A 14,249-nucleotide genomic window follows, 5' to 3' on the forward strand; every position below is an offset into this window, starting at 1 on the left:
GATTACAAGGAAGCAATTCTCTGCTGCAAGGGAGATGAGAGGATTAAAGTGACTTCTTGCATGTACTGTGAGAAATCATCAATGAGAAATGTTGTGGCTTGGTGTGCTTCTCTTGCACTACATGCCAATGATCTATCAAATGTGTATCCCAAATGTGTATCCTTGTTCTTTTTACTGGATCCTAGTGAGTAGTACTAATTGTGTTCGTTAAAGCAGGATCTGTTTGGAAAGAAGTATAAGGATTACAGAGAACTGAAGGCTGCTGCTTCTGTTTTACTGAAGTCTTTTAAGGAACTAATGTGTGTTCTTTGGGCAAGGATTTGAAACAGCATCTCTTCTATTGGATAAAAGAGGATGCAACACATATTTAAAATTTTCCAAGTGAATTAAAAAGTAAGGTGGCCATTTCCTCCAATCACGTTCCTCCCATTTTTTGAGTTGGACTGAGAAATCAAGAAAGAAAGCAAATTTTGTGGTTCAGATAACTTATAGGGCTGAATTAAAACATATTAAATAACAATAAAATACAAGTGGATTCATTGTTGAAAATATTTTGACCATTTAGAATAAGATGGCCACAATTGTTGCATAAAATATGTATTTACATATTTTGATATATATGTTGATCTGTATAAGAAATTAATCAGCTTTTATTTTAGTGAAAGTATTTATTCAATAAATATGTACAATTGCAATATATTACTGTTTGAAATGCTCCTTTACAGATGAAGTGCAATGGAGTATTAGGCTTCCTGTGAAAATGGCCACCAGGTGTCATCAGAATGCTTTTATTTTTATTAATTTGCCATTGCTCTTTAAATGTGTTTGAACATTTTGGTTTTTTACTTGTAAACTTTTTCAAGCTACCACACAAGTATTCTAAATGGAATGTGTTACCTGCTTCAGTGAAAATCTCATACAGCTCTCTTTCAACTGAGATATTTGAATAGGTTAGTGGCAAAAGAAATACAGGAAACATAATAAAACTACGTGTTGGTGTATACTCATACATATGTTAAATGTTATTCTTTTCCTCAAATGGCTATTTAAAAGATGGAAATAGAGAGTTAAGTGATATAGGCCTAGTCTACATTAGAAAAGCTGCTTTGTAGTAACTCCATATAACAAACATACGATTGGTGTTTGTATTCCCAGACTAGATAAAACTGATTTTTAAAGACATGTGAAATATTTTATTTTTGCCCCTTTATTACATCTCTACAGGGCAGAGTTAAGATTATTTGGGTGTCCTAACTGTACATTTCCAAACTTTTACGAGCTTGGATTCTTTTTACTTTTAACCTTATCTCTGAATTTCCTGGGATAATTTGGGATAATTACAACATTTCTATAATGCATTTTACCCTAAATTAATATAATGTAATTCTCAACCTTAACTCCATCCTAGTGTAATTTTGACTTGGAACTTATCTGCGCACATATATAGCTCTCTTTACAATATTTACTGAGCAATGAGTGGCTAGACTAAGCCTGATATTTGTAATGTGACAAGCAGAAAAAATTCTTAAACAAAGAAAATCTTTATACTTCATAAAGAAGCAAAAAAGTTTATGCCTTTTTTTCCCTTTGCAATTTACGTGGTTCCAACTGCTGCTCCCCTGGTATACCTTTGATTGGCTCATCCAGAAAGTAAGTGCATAGTTGTCTACATCAAAGATGGAGCTGGGCACTAAGCTCAGAGAAGACATGTTTTAGCCCTTCCCCCTCTGCTGGAGGTGTTAACACTTCTTAAACAGATACAGAAAGCTAATGGGCAGATGCAACCTAGGACAGCATCAAGGAGACTTCTTGTTCCTGATGACTTCTGTATCATCAAAGAGCTGCTTATGCTTTAAACCAACTGTTTGCAAACCAAACCAACACAAGATTGTTCACTCTACCTTTCAGGTTTCATTTTGGGAAAAAGTGAAAAAAATCCAGGAATCCTTGGCAAGAATGACAACTTCAGGACAGTCTTCTAGGAAAGTTATATTCCTCTCAATTAAAGAGGAACAGAGTTGGGGACTCAAGGACAGATCATCTAGAAAAAGAATCTAAATGATAGTTTGCCAGGAACAGCAATTTTAACATACTTTTTACTTTTCACTGTCAAAAAACAGGACATAGTCTAGAGCCACATTATATTTTTCAAGCAGTCAGCCTGATATATGGTGCACTCATGCTCAGATCACAAGCATAGGATGAAGAGAGAACTTCATAGTGTGCATGGTCCAATACCAATATAGATTAATGGATTCTAAAAACTATAGCAGAAAGGGACATTAAGACTTATCCCAGATGCTTTAATCAATTTCTTTGTTCCTCCTCTGTTAATCAGGCCAAAATGGTCAGAGCCTTGAACAATTTTGGACCATTGGATGAATCAAGATTTTTAGAGCAGTGCCACAAGAACAAAGAAGGCATGGTATTCAGAGAGTTCACAAAAGAACAGATCTCTTTGCTCACTACTAGAATTGAAAAGTGTAAACTTCTTCCCTGAGCTGTTAAAATCTTCTGCATGGAATCAGTAAGACCATTGAATTCAGGTGATAATAATACCTAGTTCTTATATAGTGCTTTTCATCCATAGATCTCAAAATACTTTAGAAGGAAGGTAAGACTATGTTTCTTGCATCTGCAACAGGCACACTTGCACACTCCCATTTCCATTTTCAGCTCATCAGTATGTCCTAGAGCTGGTCAAAATTCTTCAAAATTTCACAATTTAGAAAGGGAAAAATCTTAAAATGTTTTCGCTGTTTTTCAGCCAGCTATTGAGCCAGTGAAAACTTCCAAATTAAAAAATGATTGGAGTAAAATGTTTTCAACAATTCTTTTCCTCTTTTGGGATGGGGACCAGCTCTATGTTCTCCAATTCTCCATTTTGGAGCATCACCTCCAATACCAAAGTCTTCTGTTAAGTTTAGATAGGGCCCTGAGGCCCTTTACCAACATAACGATGATCCTCAGAGCAGCACTTGGAGGAGTAGGGACTATATGTTCATCTGTACTTCAAAAACAGTCTTTTCAAAGTCAAATCAGTCAGTAGCTAGTACTACATGTATCAGCATTTGAATCTGCCTAATATAATATGGATTGATTATGAACAGGAAGAAGACTTTTCTCCACCCCACATAGTGTTTAGTTTCCTCAGGGGCCCACTTCATCTCAAATTAAGGGAGAGTATTTTTGTTTATGGATAAAAAGAATACTTCAGGAACCCCATCTCAATTGTTGTTATTTGAAGGTACCTTCAGGTGCTGGGATTAAAGGCATTGAGCAAATAAGTGGTCTCTTCAGTGCGCTCCATATGAAGCCACTATAGCTGTTTCTGCTGCCTACTGGTAGGTGGAATTGGTAAACAGAGACTGCTAAAGTTGTCAGTGTGACTCATATTGTTTCTCAGATGATGATTATAATAATAATTAATGGAGATATCCCATCTCCTAGAACTGGAAGGGACCTTGAAAGGTCATTGAGTCCAGCCCCCTGCCTTCACTAGCAGGACCAAGTACTGATTTTGCTGCAGATCCCTAAGTGGCCCCCTCAAGGATTGAACTCACAACCCTGGGTTTAGCAGGCCAATGCTCAAACCACTGAGCTATCCCTCCCTCCTTATTTGTAAAGTTATTGTTTTTTAACACTAAGGACTGCACCTTTGATGCATCGGAGTGGTAGGGTCTAACCACTAATACTAGGCTTGTGGTTTACTTGGAGAGGCAGTGCCTCAGTGACAAGGGTCACTGGCATAAACAAAATTGTCAAAATATTGCCCAAATATGGATGGTAAGACTGATCCTTATGTGGTTCTTCTAATACAAGCTCCATTGTAAGGGTTGATGTGTTGCAAATAAAGATGTATATGTGTGTCAGATAATACGAGATGTGCTGAGAACAATGCCTGTCTTCATTCCATTTGAACCAAGAAATCACGTCTTCACTATTCATCACTGTAAGGAATAGTAAGGAAGTCATGTTACAGTAGGGACATCAGGAGAGACCTCTAAATTTACTTAGGATGAAGTACCTCAGGAGTTTAGAGGGTGCTCATTTGGCATGATGGTTTTATGCTGAGACAAATGTCATCCAGATCAACTTTGTCCTGGTTAAGGAGCTAGTTAAGAGAATCTTATTTCAGTGGCAAAGAGGTTCCAGATTCCTTTGAATCCAATTCTGTTGGATACATGATTCCATGGAAAGGAATGATTGGTTAGAAAGAACTGATGTATTTTTATTGGAAATATGCAAAGCATCTCCTGGATGTCAATACACACCTTTGCCACATACTATACATTGAACATTCAGGCCTCATCTGATACTGTGAGACGCTAATTTGCTCCTTGGGTGTTTTTGAAAGACCTGAGCATCGGGATTTAGTACAGAAAAATGAAAAGGCAAGGAGAAATTTAATACCTGTAACTATACTTTCTTCAGGTTCTTCTGTATAAGTACAGATTCCTTCCCTTAGAAGTTGGCATATGCCTCCCCGAAAAGTAAATAAAAATGTATTGAGCATCGAGTTAAGGAACTTTGTCGTTTATTACAGATTTAAGGTTAATTATTAAGTTAATTGCTTGTCCCTTTGATCTTAACTTAAAATTACTGCTTTCTAAATTTCATTTGAGGATTGGGAAATGGCATGTCTCTTTTAATTACACTATTGGAAATCTCGGCTGTACTGTCTCCATCTACTGGCAGAGAGGAACTATATCTTACTATTTGGACTGGCATAGAAAAATTTGAAAAAAGAGAACTATGAGGTGAAATATTTTCTCTTTTTTCATCAGGGCAAGACTTCCTAACCCCAAATAACTGACTGTTTACTGAACTTCAGCAGACACAACATCCATAGCAATAGATATATGAAAAGTATTGCAGGAAGAGTGCAAGAATTTGTGTGATTAGCCTGTCGGAAGTGGTGATGGAGGTTCAGTAAGTGGCTCTTTTTCTTCTGAGTATGTACTGAGCCAGTGCTTAAGTATGGCTGCTGGATGAGCTCTTTCAAATGAGACTTTTAAACCAAGATCCTGAGCATCTGTTGTTAAAGATCCTACAGAACTTTTGCAAGACTAATGTTATTCACCATTGTACACTAGTCAAATTTATTAAATTACAAATATGAAATATACAATTGGAAATGTATATATAATATGTATATATACACACACACACACACACACACACACACATATTTCCTGGGTTTTTGTGTGTATATATGTATCTGTGCAATAATGATGTGATATGTGCAGGTGTGCCTTTTGCAGATTCAAGAAAAGTACTTTGCCTCCTTTGTAAAGTATGTTGAGCTCTATGGATGAAATCACTATGTAAAAGCTAGGTTATTATTGCCACCAGAGTTACTGAGCTTACTGATTCCCTGCACCGATGTTCAGAGCAGTACATACTCCTTTTAGAATCCCATAATTGATAACAAAGTGTCACAAGTAACCTTAACATGCCTTTTTAATTAATCAAAGGAAATTCCCAAACAAAAGAATTTGTTAATCTGAAGTTAATGTGGTAGATTAATTTCTTGGACATTTCCTTAAGAATCTAATCAAACATTCTTGAGTTATATGAGCATTTAAAAAGTTGTATGTTGTATGTTTTTAAAAAAAAAACTTTCTTCGATTAGAACAGCTTCATTTTGAACATTAAACATGACATGAGGAGCAGTTGCTGTTTGATAGAATTTGGTTTTAAAGTAACAAATGTTGAAAGTTTGACAATCGTGTATTGAGTATGTGCTTAATCATGGCAAAGCTTTCATTGACGACCGTGGTGCAGTATTAGGATTTGTATGCATACTAACAGAATAGGATAGTTTCCTTACTAATTTAACACCAAATTAAGGTCTTTTGTAATGTTGCACTTTAGATATTTGTTCATTCTCATAACTTCAAGTGATTCCAGAGGACTTTAGACGAAGGTGAAGAGAGTGGGGTGAGAGCCACCGAAGCTTGAACAGGGCATCCTTTAGACCTACAGATCTCTGAATTATACAGTTAGTTTCTATACACTCTGAAGAACTTGGAACTTTGATGATATTGCGCAGCGACCTCTACCTACAGCAAGGATGGGCAAACTGCGGCCCGTGGGCCACATCTGGCCCGTGGGACCGTCCTGCCCGGCCCCCGAGCTCCTGGCCTGGGAGGCTAGCCCCTGTCCCCTCTCCTGCTGTCCCTCTCCCCCGCAGCCTCAGCTCGCTCGCTCCGCCGCCGGCGCAATGCTCTGGGCGGCGGGGCTGTCAGCTCCTGGGGCAGCGCAGCTGCAGAGACTGGCCTGACCCAGTGCTCTGTGCTGCGGGTGGCGTGGCTGTAGCGCCGCTAGCCACCGGTGCTCCAGGCAGTGCCGTAAGGGAGTGGGGGGTGGGGGTGTTGGATTGAGGGCAGGGGAGTTCGGGTGGTGGTCAGAGGGTAGGGGTGTGGATAGGGGTCAGGGGGGTAACAGGGGGTTGAATGGGGGCAGGGATCCCGGGGGGAGGCAGTCAGGAAGGAGTGGGGGTTGGATGGGGGGGGCAGGGGTTCCGGGAACAATCAGGGGACAGGGAGCAGGGGTGTGTGGAAGGGGAAGGGGAAGGGGTCCCAGAGGGGCCATTAAGGAATGGGGGGGGTTGGATGGGGCAGGAGTCCTGGGGAGGTGGGGGCCGATAGGAGGTGGAGGCCGGGCCACGACCCCTTCCCCTAACCGGCCCTCCATACAATTTACGAAACCCAATGCGGCCCTCAGGGCAAAAAGTTTGCCCTCTCCTGATCTACAGTAATGATCCTTCTTACAATGTGAAAATGGTCAGAAAAATGGCTCTTTAAAAATGGGACCTTGTTGCTCTGTAGATATGCACCCTGCATATATTCCAAGTATTACTTGCTAATTTTTATTGATAAAAATAAGTTTACTTTTGTCAGTGCTACAGAGCCAATGCTGCGATAGGACAGTGAACATTAAAAATGTTTTAAGACCCTGATTCAGTCCAAACTCTTCAATATATCTTAATTTTAAGTATGTGTTTAAATCTCATTGACCTCAACAGAACTACTTGTTGTTAAGTTATGCACATGCTTTGATTAATCATCAAGTTCCAGAATCTTTGCTACTGATGATGAGGCATGAGCCAGAGAGGGTGCAGCTTGCCTTTCAAATCTCAGGTTGAATTTGCTCTGGTGACAGTTTATATATATACCTTGCAATCTGATTACATTTGAAATGTAGTCACTGCGTGCTGTACAGAGTCACTTTTCAGAGTTAACCTCACTTTAAGGGCTCAGTTCTCAGCTGGTAAAAATTGATGCAGCTCTTTTTGAAGATATATCCCTCGGCCCGCGCCGCTTCCAGCAGCTTCCATTGGCCTGGAGCAGCGAACTGTGGCCAGTGGGAGCTGCGATTGACCGGACCTGCAGACGCGGCAGGTAAACAAACTGGCCCGGCCTGCCAGGGGCTTTCCCTACACAAGCGGCATCCCAAGTTTGGGAAAACTGCTGTACACTATTGTCTGGTTCAGCTTTGGAATTATTTATTGCTATCAAAATGCACATACAGTTATGGTCAGGGGCTCATGCATTCAGTGGAAACAGAACCAAAATTTGGCAGCTCACTAACTCTGGGTTCAGTGGCAAATTGATGTTTCTATGGTAGCATAAGGTAAATAGAAAAACATAGATTTGTATTGAATTATATATTTAAAATGGAGTATTCAATCAAATCATATTAACTTTATTACTTTAATTTTTATTTTAATATATACTTTAGGTTTGGAATTTTTTCTTTTTATTACACACACAAAAATGACAGATTTCCACAGAATTTGTTCAGGGGGCAGTTGGAGGATTCTGTATCTGGAATGGATCTGCCTTCTTTTGACATGGAGAGGAGGATCACACTGGGCTGTTGGGGAAGAGTTGTATTGACAGTTGTTAGTGGAAAGGAGGTTTTCGGCTTCTGTAGTGGTGGAGGGGTTTGGGTAGCATTTTGGCAATCACATGGCTTCATTTCCTCCGTCAGTAGTGGTCACATTCTCTTCCTCTCATGCTGTGGCATGGGATGTGGGCAGAGGAAGGAAGGAGGGGCTTATACTTGTAAAGCTTAAAAGATGATATTTAGCCAAATCCTTCTTGATTCTTCAGTTTATCCAACAAGTCTTAATCACGGTCAATTCTGTCTTTAGAGCTTTTTAATTTGGGGTTAGTCAGCTTTTTTATTCTGAAATCTCTAGTTCTGGAAAAGATGGATTATCTGTTGTCCTCTTTGCTGAAGGCCATAGTAACTTAGAGTGCTATGTCAAGGCTGCCAGAAATAAAGGTCAGACTTCAAACTTGAGTGCCCAAGTATGGACAACTAAATCTTTATTTAGACACCTAAGTAAAAGTAGCCTAATTTTCAGGGGTGCTAAGCACTTGCAGCTCTCATTGCACAATACGACTTATGGCTAAATTGTGTAACCCCTTCTCACATTTGAGCACTTGCTCACACAAATAGTCCTATTGAAGCCAGTGATTTTACTCAAAAAAGTGCTCACCAGAATGAGTAATGGCTCCACAGTCTGGCTTTAAAGCATGGCCATTATTTAGATGCCTATATGTGAATTTGATTTAAGTGCCATAACTTTAGGATTGTCTCTCTCACCAAAAGAAAGTGATCCAGTAAAAGATATTACCTCACCCACCTTATCTCTAGTTTTAGACAGTCCTTTTGAAAATGCTGGCCAATACCTTTAATTATGGCTGTCCCCATGACACTTTAGATCAGATTGTTGTTGTTAGCCTATACCTGGGGTATTAGCAAATTATGTTTGTTTTCTGTGTGTACAAAAGACTAATAACAAAACTCTTATTTTATAGGTACTAGTACAGCCAAATGAGCTACTCCTGATACTAGAACTGTGCTGCCTTCATGAAAAATGGATGCAGAGGAAAATCAGAAGAGTGATGAAGTTGATGGGAGTTTACAAACTGATCTGACAGAAGATTCAATGAAAAATGTTTCAGTAGAAAATGCTGAATGTGATTCCTTATCTAACCAGGAAACAAGGTCCTTATCTGATGGAGTGCATAGGAGCCTTGAGAAGAAAGGAGAGGATAATGGCAAAAACAAAAGGGAATTATTAGAATCAACTAGCCTAGAAATTACTGAAGGGGACCAATTTGAAAATGAACATATCTCAAAAAGAATAAAGCTGGATTTTTCAAAACATACTAAAGGCAGTGAAGGCAAATCACTCAAACTCACAGTTAGGCAGGAGTCAATTGCAGAAACAGATAATATAATAGGTGGAGCCATAAAAAAGGTAGCAGTGAGTGACTGTGTCAGTGGTGACACACTTCTTTCAAATTCCTTGTGTCCACATTGTGATTTCAAAGCTGCCGATGCTACTGCACTGAAAATTCATTTGGAAAGTAAAGAGTCACAAGAAGTTCCATCTGCTGTTCCTGAAAGTACTTTCCAAGTGGAAGAAATTAGTGTTAGCTGTACAGTTGGCAATATAGATAAAGTTCTTAAATGCAAAACTTGTGATCAGTTCTTTCCCTCTTACCCTGATTTGGAAAAACATATTCAAGAAAGCCACTCAAAACAACCCAAAGAGCATGTGTGTCCCCACTGTAGTTATAAAGCAGAATACAGTTTAGCTTTACAAATACATATCAAGCAGGCTCATGGACAATCAATATTTTGCTGTGATCTCTGTGGTTTTCAGTGTGGTGAGGAGAATCTCCTACGTTCTCATTTCCTTGGCAAGACGCACCTTCGGCGTCAACATCTTGCTGCACGAGGAGGATTTGTACAGAGATTGACAAAAAGAACCATTCATAAAAAGCAGTATACGGCAGTCAAAAAGAAGAAAGTGAGAGCAAAATCTGGGCCCTATAAATCAAAGACAAGAACTGCTGATTCAAAAGAATTAAATGCTAGCAATAATCTGAAGGATTCGAAAGTAAGCTTTTCTAAACAAAGTGATGGCAGTGAACTTCTTGTCGAAATGATAACATCTAAAAATATTTCCACTGAAAAATCAGAGACTGTTACAGAGGAAAAAGAGTTTTCCTTCAGTGTAGAAGGAACTCATGAACTCCAGGCTGAAAAGCTAGAAATATCAGGGTCCTCAGAAGAAAATTTGAACAAACAAGAGCCCACCAGAAGTACCCAAAAGATAATTGGCAGTTTAAACACAACAAGGAGATTTGATAGATCAGGACATAAGAGAAATATTTTATCACTAAGAACTTCTTTCAGACAAAGTGGCTCTTTTAGATTAAAAAAGCAGGTTAAAGGAAGATATAGTTTGCTGGATGTTAGTAAAAGAGGCAAACCCAAATCTCACCGAACGCAGGTGAAACACAACTTCAGGACCCAGCTTAAACCAAGTAATTTAACGCCCAAATCGCCTAGAGAATTAGAAATGAATGATGATGATGACGACATTAACAGTCAGTGTAAGGCTACCACAGAAATACAGTCTCTGAGTCAAGATAGGACAAATACCAGTTCTCCTAGCACTACAAAAACTGAGGATTCTCAGATGAAACCTGTTGCTGACAACAAAGTTCTACATACTTGCATTTACTGTGGTATTATTTTTCAGAACAGAAAAGGTTTGGAAATTCATGTTATAAGACATCATACAAAAGAAATGCATTTTCATTGTCAAACATGTAACTATTCCTGTGCAATCAGGGGGGACTTTGAACAACACTGTCAAAGTAATAAACATCAAATGGGGTGTTGTAATTTTAATTGTCACCTTTGTTCATTTATTTGCTTGAATGATACAAGCCTTGGAACTCACATGAGTGAAGAGCATAATATGCCCCATAATTGTATTATTTGCAATCTGTATTTTCTAACTGAGGAAGAACTGATAGATCATAAAACAACTGAGAAGCATATTAGTTTATTGGCTCAACAAAATACTTCTCAATCAATTAGCACTGATTTGTCTCTGCAGACTGCAGCTTCTACTACACTGGAATCAAATAATAATCTCCAAAAAATTGTAGATGAAATAGAAGTGACCATGGAGGATGAGCCCCCAAAGCCTTGCATGATGAATCATGGAAATGAATTAAAGCATTCTGTTCTCAATAAAACCCAATTTCAATGTAAAAAGTGTTTTTATAAAACAAGATCCTCCACAGTTCTTACAAGACACATAAAACTGCGACATGCACAGGAATATCATTTTCTTTGCAAAGCATGTAACCTTTATTCACTTAGCAAAGAAGGAATGGAAAAGCATATTAAAAGAAGCAAGCACCTTGAAAATGCCAGGAAAAACAATATTGGTTTACGTTTTGAGGAATGTATTGAAAGGGTATGTGTAGATGCAAGTGATGTTAAAAAAGTAATGGAGCCTTCCACTTCTGGCAATGTAAAGACTGAATTAGATAAAGAAAGTATACAGGCACCGTCCTCTACTGTGGATAACACATCCACAAATAAAGAACTGGTTCCATCAGGTGAAATTACCAAAGACAGTGAGTTAGTTTTGGCCAATGCACCAAAGAGAGGGAGACCCAAAGGCACCATTTCTAGGACATGCACCCACTGCGGTCTTTTGGCCTCCAGTGTTACCAACTTGACTGTACATATTAGACGAAAGCACAGTCACCAGTACAGCTATTTGTGTAAAGTTTGCAATTATTATACTGTAACCAAAGGTGACATGGAACGTCATTGTGCCACCAAGAAACATAAAGGTCGTGTTGAAATGGAAGCTAATGGAAAACAAAGCACAGAGGTAGTTGTTTGCCCAGAAGGAGGTAATCTTGACTCCATTAGCAAGAAGATCAACAGCCCAATGGATATTTTGCATGAACATGTTGAGAATGATAGCCAGTCATCGGATTTGGATACTTCAGTCTTAGAAAATCAGGAAGAAGACCAGGGAAACTCCATTGAGGTAGAAGTCGACAATGTATCTCAACTCCCAGATCTGCCATATACTAAGAACCCTATAAATATAAAACAGCATGTATTTATGGAGCCAAGTAATGTTACTCAAGATGGTGACCCATGTTTTCAGAGAAGAGTTACAGGGGCAAATGACAATAAATGTGTACACTGTGAGTTTGTTGCTCATTCATCTTCTTCTCTAGAGCTGCATGTAAAACGGAAGCATACTAAAGAATTTGAATACTACTGCATGGCTTGTGACTACTATGCAGTTACTCGTCGAGAGATGAGTAGGCACGCAGCAACAGAGAAGCATAAAATTAAAAGACAATCTTACGTTTGTTCTTCCTCTGGAGAGGAAGCAGATACAACAGATATTGCCAAAGAAACCTCTGTTATGTCTCCAAAGGATCATCAGCAAGACACAGAAGAATTTCAGACAGTTTCAGATGAAACAAAATATGTCAACAATGCTAAAGTTCAGGACGATCAAACTCTAAAAAGCTTAGCTGACTGTACTGTCTTAGATGGAAATACATCTTCAGAAATTTTGAAACAAGATGGTGCCCACAATGCAATGGGAGTTGAAGTTGAGGAGGAATCGAATGGAGGAGCAAATCCCCTTTATGAAGTCTTCCAACAAACATCTCAAAAAGATGAAGTTAAACTTAGTGAGGTGATACCTCTTAAAGAAGTAGTCATTTGTGATTTGCAGAAAAATGGGCAAGATCCAATCAATTCAAATTTCCATGGCACTGTAGAAAATCAAAATGTTTCAAATGACATGAATGCCCCAAACTTGGATTCCAAAAAAAGTGGGAAAACTTTAGAAGAAAATGGAGAAAACCTTGAAAATGAGTATAAAAATACTGAAGTTCTTGAAGAAGAATTACTAACAGAAACTTCTCCACATGTGCCAGCTCTTCCAGAAACATATAATTTAGCAGAGCAGTCAAATCTTGATGAAAACATTAGAAATACTGTTCAAAATGTACATAGCTTAGAGGGTGACAGAAGCTTCCGAAGGGATCCTACTGTAGAGGAGGAGGAAGCCCTTATGGAGGCAAAACATGAAGCAGAAGTAACTATAAACAACAACATTTGGGAGGCAGATGGCTCAACAGCTGAAGGCATGCAAGAAACTAGTAATGAGGCTTTGGAAACTGTTATCAGTACTGATGATAAAGGAAAGGCAATGCAAAATTTTGGCCAGTTTGATTCTTCTATAGTAAGATTAAAAAGTCATCAAGATGGAGAGTCCACTGACCACTCCGATGAAGGACAGATGTCAGGTGGAATGAAAGTTAGTGAGATAACTGTAAAAATAGATAGCTCACAAGGTGGTGGGAAAAAGAAGAAATCTGAAGGAAATCCTCTTGGGGAATCGACACGTATTCGTTGTGATGACTGTGGTTTTTTAGCAGATGGTTTAAGTGGACTAAATGTTCACATAGCCATGAAGCATCCTTCAAAAGAGAAACATTTTCATTGTTTACTCTGTGGAAAATCATTTTACACAGAAAGCAACCTTCACCAGCACTTGGCTAGTGCTGGTCACATGAGAAATGAACAGGCAAGTGTGGAAGAGTTACCGGAAGGAGGCGCCACCTTTAAATGCGTTAAGTGCACTGAGCCCTTTGATTCTGAACAGAATTTGTTTCTTCATATTAAAGAACAACATGAAGAATTACTGCGGGAGGTGAATAAGTACATTGTGGAAGACACTGAGCAAATCAACCGAGAAAGAGAGGAAAATCAAGGCAATGTGTGCAAGTATTGTGGCAAGATGTGCAGAAGTAGCAATTCCATGGCCTTCCTAGCTCACATTCGAACCCATACAGGTATGTAAGCATAAAATTTGCAGCCAATATCTTTTGACAGAAGTGGATTATGATCTCTCTTTCCTCTGCATCTGCCATACTTTTCCTTGTTAATCTCTTTAACGTTTCAAATAATCCAGAATTCGTATAGCCTTGTGAATGTGTGCTGTCTCCTGAGCTATTGATGAAATTCAAAAGTATCTATGTGACAGGAACTATGGTGGTCAGAGGGCAGGAAACTCGGAGGGTTTCTTGTAATTTCCTTAAAAGTACTTAAGTGTGGTTACCATATTGCCTTTAAAAAATCATAAGACTTTTCTCCTTATTCCAGGTGTTAATAATTAATTGGTTCTTATGTTATTACTATGCAGCACTTTGGGTTTTAGAGAACACATTAGCAGTTCTTCATAACTTGTCTCCCGTATAGTTGCTAAAAGTTTCAAAATGGTTTACTTCATTTGAATTAAAAGTTAAACTTTTACATTTAATGCTTCAGTGACAGTCATTTGATATTGCATCATTCCTTGATAAATATATTAAGCAACT

General features: G+C 38.7%; 1 protein-coding gene across 2 annotated transcripts in view; it reads left to right on the plus strand.

Annotated features, from left to right (window-relative positions):
- Positions 1-14,249, plus strand: part of ZNF407 (zinc finger protein 407) — a 442,554-nt gene that overhangs the window by 25,231 nt on the left and 403,074 nt on the right. For both annotated transcript variants that reach the window (XM_054020189.1, XM_054020190.1), the window contains exon 2: positions 8,835-13,724. In XM_054020189.1, coding sequence (XP_053876164.1) covers positions 8,894-13,724 — 4,831 coding nt within the window. In that variant the 5' untranslated portion in view covers positions 8,835-8,893. The remainder of the gene's footprint in view (positions 1-8,834; positions 13,725-14,249) is intronic.

This window comes from Malaclemys terrapin, chromosome 2, assembly GCF_027887155.1.
Source record: "Malaclemys terrapin pileata isolate rMalTer1 chromosome 2, rMalTer1.hap1, whole genome shotgun sequence".
NCBI lineage: Eukaryota > Metazoa > Chordata > Testudines > Emydidae > Malaclemys > Malaclemys terrapin.